At 41.8% G+C, this 7023-nt stretch overlaps 1 protein-coding gene across 1 annotated transcript in view; it reads right to left on the bottom strand.

The window, feature by feature from the left end:
• Positions 1-1802: 1802 nt before the first annotated feature.
• Positions 1803-7023, bottom strand: part of LOC147463097 (pentatricopeptide repeat-containing protein At4g18975, chloroplastic-like) — a 56043-nt gene continuing 50822 nt past the window's right edge. Inside the window, exon 5 of the mRNA XM_086487327.1 lies at positions 1803-2174. Coding sequence (XP_086343453.1) covers positions 1998-2174 — 177 coding nt within the window. The 3' untranslated portion in view covers positions 1803-1997. The remainder of the gene's footprint in view (positions 2175-7023) is intronic.

Raw genomic sequence — 7023 nt, 5'->3', positions numbered from 1 at the left:
AAAAGGGAACCTTGTTAGTCATCCAAATCAACACCTGGGTTTAATCGTCACAAATCTTATGCAATCAACATGCACTTCCTTGTGGATAAATATGGATGCAAATCATGCTTTGCACACAAAAGAGAGCTTCAAGATGCAATGAGGGAGGACCCTAGAACTGATGAGCCGTCTCCTCCATTAATGGAGAAGATGCTAGCCAGCAAGTACACCATCATTGCAATTTGAAGGTAATGGAAGGAACAAAAATGTGATACCCTTTTTTTCATGGGGAATTCTTGTGAAAAGGAAAACGACAAGAGAGATGACTATGGATGAACCTGTGCAACATGTATCAAGGATCATCAAAGGTTTAATGGATGATCATTGATCCATACCGAGTTCACTTGGCTTGGTTAATTTGTGACTAGTAGGTCTTGGCTAACTATCCAAGTGGTTCTTTACAGTGACCACTAACACTTTATCGAAGAATGTTTCACACAAACCTCTGTCGTCTTTGCAATTTTCATTTGATGCTCGATGAGAGGGATTACATCCCTATCAAGGCTGACTGAAGGGCAAAGTAAACAAGGGCATTTGTAGTCACCTTTGCGTAAGCATATGCTAAGGCACGAGCAGCCTTGTAAATATACCAAGTCACAAAGACCGGCACATGGGTAGAAGATCCCCCCATTGGGTGGGAGACACCATGCACTCATGAAAGTGGGAATTACTCTAGGATGGTTATTTGCTATGGCTTCATTGGCCAGATTATTTGCGTCCACTAGAGATATTAGTTACATGCTGGAAAAACACAACTTTCATTTCATTAGAATGACAATGCTCTCTTCCCTTTATGGCCCAATCTTTGGGAGAAAGTCACTTGGTTATTGCCTTGCTTATCTACCCAGCATTCGGTAGGACTCATGCATGAAGGTGGACTACCAAATAACAACAAAAACCTTGCATTTTTACTTTCTATGAAAGCAAAACTCAAATTTATTTTGGCCATTCTTCTATGAAGTAGTCATAGTAGACCAAGCAGAAAGGTGCTAAGTGCTAGAATTCCAAGGCTTGCCAAAAAAGAGGGAAAAAAGAGTGAAAGTACAAAAAAATTGTGAAGATAGAGAGCTGTTTAGAGACTTTAAAAGCATGGCTTTGATGAAGTTACTGCATTGCTCTATTGAACCTGTAAGTTAAGTCGTCGTCAATAATCCACTATTCAGATGCAAGGTACACCTTAAAAGTATAGCTTGATGAAATTAATGATATATCTACATTGTTCTTTTGCACCCATAAATTCATCAATTTGTGTCAATAAACTACCATTTGGTGCAATGTACACCTTTTTAAGCAATTTGCGTGTTTTACTTTTTCACAACACGATTGCAACAGACAAAAATTGCACATTTAATAACCACAGTTTCATTACTTAGCTCAGTTAATCTCACACAAACACCATCATTAAAGTAGAAATTACCATTACAATATTGGAAAGTACTAACACAGCTCTGTGACCTCCCATTGGTTTGTGAATGGTACTTCATTGCTTGCTTGCATTACAAAGGACTTAAAGTTCTAGCAAGTAAATTAAGAGCAAGACCAAGTGCTCTCCACTGCTCCAAAAAAATAAGCAACTTTCTTGGCCTTGATTTTTTAGGTCAAGCTAATGCTGCAACCAGAATCTACGCCAAAATCTAAGGTATTTACCGAGATTTTGTAACTAAAATGACCTTTAAAATTTAAGGGCCAATCAAATTACAACCAGGATTTTTCATTTTCAGCCGGGAAATTTACACGACAAACAGGGTTATGTGAGCATGGTGCTCTCTCTCTCTCTCTCTCTCTCTCTCTCTCTCTCTCTCTCTCTCTCTCTCTCTCTCTCTCTCTCTCTCTCTCTCTCTCTCTCTCTCAAAATTCTTGGAAGTCAGCTGGTAGTAAAGGATGAAAAAAATATGAGAGCCCAACAGGACGACCGCAAGCAGAGCTTGTTATGCAAAAAAAGTAACATTTTTGAGCAGTTATTCCTGCTCAGTTTCAGACTCCGAGTCCTTTGATGCATCCTTCAATGGAATGTTATGATTGAGCAGCACCTGCTTCTTCATTTCTAAGAACCCTTCTTGTTCATATGCTCTTGCCACTGTCCTGATTGACTCCTTACACAGGTTCCTTCCGCTGTCTTGCATTTTTATAAAGAGCTGCAAAATACAAACCACATTTTTTAGAGCATGTCTACACATTTCAGAACTTGCAAAACTGCTGAATACAATCAGTTGACATGAGTGCCGGCATTTGATACCAACAAGAAATGCTCGTTACAAGACATTGTCATTACAAAACTATTGAGACGAGATACTTTCTTCAAGGATAACAAAAGAACTTCACAGCAACAAGGTGAAAAACCTCGGCTGTTCCAGGGTATAAAAAAATAAGACAACCTTCAAGAATTTGTAAATGTAGATGGGTGGCAAATATATCTTAACCATAAAACTATGGAGTATAGGATTTGGGGCAAATCTTTTGAGATTTTCGAAAAAAATGGCACTTCACAGGTATTTTTGGCGAACTTATCTCAGCACCAAAAATCTGGAAATTTTGGGTTAATCTCTTGCCGAATCATTTCTATAAAGTGTCAAACGATCCTAAAGATCTTCCAAATAGCCACTAGGCTATAAAATAGACAATGTGTTAACATATAGGAGCTTCAAATCCAGGACCCCCCTTATCTTCAAAACTTGTGAAGGCTACAATACAGCTTGGTCCAGCACCTACAAGGTGGCCCTCGACAGTGTAGATGCTCTGGACTTCTGACATTTCTCACAAATCGGGTTCTTATCTATGAGAAGTGGCAATGTGAGCAAGTAAAAATCTTTACACGTATGTAAAGGCTCAGGCATAATACAATGCTGTTTGCAATAACCAGAAACCTGCATAGTAATCTATGTGTTCTATAAAACACCTGACAAATCTGAAGTGTCCCGCTTTCCCTTTCAAACATTATCTCTACGAGAATAGGCGTCCCAGCATCTTCCCTCCCCGAGTCCATGTCAAATAAACTCCTGGATTGGAATAATCGATAAAGTTTAAAGATAAAGAACTGTAAATTATAGAACATTGCTAAAAGAAATATATAGACGTCAAGATGGCGATTTACCACACTGGTCAGGAGAGACATATCTACTCATATCATCATCGGGAGACCTACCACCTTAGACACTAGTTTTCTGGCGGTGGCCAGTTCATTACTCACTACAGCACAACAAAGACTTTAGACTTGAGGTCAGAACCAACCTTGAATAAGTCACACACTCATCTGACATCAGACTTTCACAATCTACATTAGCAATTTTGCCACCCAACATTTACAAATTACTGCAATTTGAAGACGATACTGATTAAAGACAAAAACTAAACACATGAAGTTGCAAACGCGAACATGTTTACGACATGATAGCCAATATACTAAAGCAATTGCAAGACTGAACTAAAGGCTTAATTAATAATTACAGCTAGAATGCACGTTAAAAAAAGATCATGTGCTGAACACACAGTAAGTAGTGAAAATGTAAATGTATTGATCCAATCAGTGCATTGTACACATCCTACCTTGTAAAGCCAAGCATGAAAATGGCAACCATGCTAAAGCGATGACACTCAAGGCAAAAGATAAGGCTTCCATAGACAGGGCCCATGCAAATTGATTTTTTCTTCATGCAATACTGTGCAAGACAGGGCCCTAGCTTCCTTTGTCTGGAGGGGTCAGCATTGATACGCTACAGGTTTCAGACGTTCCATGGCCAGCCTTGGACAGGCCTATGTGCTCTTTCTCTATCTTCTTCTTCTCCCTCTCCCTCTCCCTCTCCCTCATGCTTCCTTGTCACCACACCTTCCTTGCCACTTTGACATGGTATCAAAGTAGGCTTGCTGACACCTAGTGGATCCGGAGCCATAGTTACCCGGAACAGGGAATGGGGAACAACATGCATGAAATGACATTCCCTGTTTCGGATACTCACGTTTGAAACACGGAACGGGGATCCAGAATGGGAAATTGGGATGGGAACGGGGAGCGGGGACCTGAAAATGGCCATTCCCTGTAGGAGCACGTGAAAGGGCTGACTGTGGCCGTTTTTCAGCCAGCAGGAGGATGCCTGTGGCTGCGTTTTCGTCACGAAGCCTTCCTCAAATCTAGCGTTTTAGCATCAAGAGGGGGCTGATCGTTCTCTACTGCATTCTTGTCATGAAGAACCCTTGAGAGCCTGCATGTTTCAGCCGGTAGATGCAGGGGTGTTGTCACAGAAACACTTTTGAAACTATTCAATTAAATCATTTATGAATCCGCATATAATAAAACTTAAAAGTAATTCAAAGGGACATGACACTAGGGACTAGAAGATGGGCTGGTCCCCCAACTTCAGAAGATTTTTCTTATTAGTTTATCAACTGATTCTTACAAACACATGAACTGAAGCAGCTTACACTGTTCTCCGTCCCGGAACTATTCTAATGCAAGAAAATCCATGTCAATCATTAGCCCAATGGCTGAAATTTCATGTACCTTTAGCCGGAAATGGCTGTCAATCTTGTTATGTGTTCCTCTATGCGGGAGTGATCACTTATGTTATCTGTCTGCTTACGGGTGCCCAAGCCAAGTCGCCTTTGCTGAAAATTCAGGGTCAGGAACTTGTTAAGAGAGTTGAAAAACTGTTTGGACAGCCGGTAGAGTGCTTGTCCGAGTGCGGCTATCCATAGAGGGATGCACACAATCCTCTGTTGGCTGCCTTTGACCTATGAGTGTGCTTCGTAGCCTCTGCACCGCCTTCCCAAGAGTAGGAGTGTGAAATCACAGGAGAGAGAGGGAGAGGGCTGAGAATTTAGAGCTGAGAGAGGACCTGTGTGTGTGTGTGTGTTCTGCCAGAGTTTTTGGCCACATGGTGCTGCATGTGGGAGAGAGAGAGCTCGAAAAATTTGCAACGCTTGCTTCTTCCCAGAAACATTCTTTTTTTGAGTATTATTTTAATGCTATAAAATGTGACCCCTTTCATACTAGCCTGGCCCACTCATTTAAAAAGGTTTTTGAACCTTAGGCTTAAAAATGTGTGTTAAAATGTGGATTTCTAGCGACGCTAAAGCATGTTTGACTCTAGTGTTTCCATGCCTCTCCAGACTGGGTCTCCCCGCTTGCCTAGACGTATTTGTACCATAGTCACATGGGATAAAGACGGGTCTCGAGGACGTGAGGGATCCCGGGCCAAGGGACTCATGTTAAAAAAGCGTATACTAGACACCACTGAGAGCACAAGATTGCAAAGAAAAAGTGGGTTCTGCAGTAATAATACCAAAATATGGCATGTGAGTAAGAACGCGGCACGCGTGCTGCGCACGTTGACACAGTGACCAATCATCATACTCAAAGGGCAAAAAGTAATGATGTACAAGTGAAGAGTGGATAAGGAAGAGTCTAATGGGCAACATTGGCATACATGGACCCTGCCCCCTATCAAGTTTCAAATTTGCTGTCCCAATCCCATCCTGCTTGCTTGTGTCACCGGGGACCCGCGTCCTGTCTCCTCGTCCCGTCCCACGTCCTCGCGTTCCCCGTTTCGTCCCCGCCATATAGCCCCCCGTCCCTAGGTCCCCTGATGTGTCCAACCGGCCATTTTCTTAGGCGGCCAGAGTCAAAATATTGAATCGTGACTTTTTTGAACAAACTGGGCACATCATCTTATTCTTGATGCATTTTGCACTGAGTCTGGCTATTGTTTTACTTATCATCCTATCCAGACACTGATAAATTTCCTAGATGGCACATTGCACTAGAAAACTTACCCGTCTGTTTAGATTATTAATTGGTACTAATAAATTCATAAATTAGTTTTATGTGCACAAAAATCACTTTTATTCATTTATATTCTTAGCTAGCTAAGAATAATACAGGTGCTGCTAATTTTCAATGAGGAGGTGGTCGAGATTGGGGCTATTCATGTGTGACGGTTTGCGCTTGGTACATTTGCGGATTTTCAGCCAGCCAGCTAGAGTATTTTGTGCAGCAGAATAGGCTGTTTTTGGATCGATTTCATCTGGTGCACGTGCCCTTGCAGAGGTTGGAGATCTCTTTCCACGGGAGGTTGCTTGTAGCCTCTTGTGACTTGGCATTGAATTGATATCTCGAAGATAGACAATGGAGAGTCTATGGTGCAGTACAAAAACAAAAGACATGTTGATTCTAACATGCATTGAGTTTGCATGGTCTTTTCATGTGAACGTGTTGTTGGAGATGGTTGGGATGTGGTCTATATACCCTTGTATCTGTTCTCCTGGGAAGGTGAGGAGTTTTGTCCTATCCAGCCTTATGTGGCCTCCTGGTGTTAGGTAGTGTTTCTCTTGGCCAGAGTGGTGATGTGTTGTGCACTCGGAAGGGCCTTGTCATCTTTTCCCGTTTTTCTAATGGTGGTTTTGGATTCTTGTTTAGAAGAGAGAATCATCTTGTTACCTATGCTGACATGGAACAGCTAGATTGATGATACTCGCTATGGGGTATTGCGACTACCTCATGACCCGTGCTTTATAACTAGAGGGGGGTTGGTACCTCTTGCATAGATATGCTCTTGCATAGTCAACATGTCTAGATATAGAAGCAGGTTTTCTTCTCACGCAAGATTGTGGATTCTTCTGGATTTGGTGAAATGGAAAGACTGCACATTCTTTGTCCACATGTGATATGGAAGATTTTGTTTGAAAGCATTACCTAAACTGCCTTGATCTGGATAGTCTTGTGTCCATTAGCCCTACTATGTTCTCTTTACATGTACTTTTCCCAAATGGGGATGGAGTTCCAGAGGGGAGATTCTGAGCTTGTACTCACAAACTTGGATGTGGATAGGCCTCCTGTCTTCTCTTTGCAGAAGGCTCAAGGAGTCACTCCAGCTTCCTTGGCAGGACCAAGAGGTCCTATTCAGTTCTTGGTGGACGCTACAACATACAAGGCAAGGATTGTTCATCTTCGTTGATTCTTGTTCACCGAACATTTATCTTATGTTGGCTTCT

This window comes from Adiantum capillus-veneris, chromosome 2 (genome assembly GCF_014529385.1).
Source record: "Adiantum capillus-veneris isolate H3 chromosome 2, ASM1452938v2, whole genome shotgun sequence".
In the NCBI taxonomy this organism is placed as follows: Eukaryota; Viridiplantae; Streptophyta; class Polypodiopsida; order Polypodiales; family Pteridaceae; genus Adiantum; species Adiantum capillus-veneris.
This window is presented reverse-complemented; position numbering and strand designations above follow the sequence as displayed.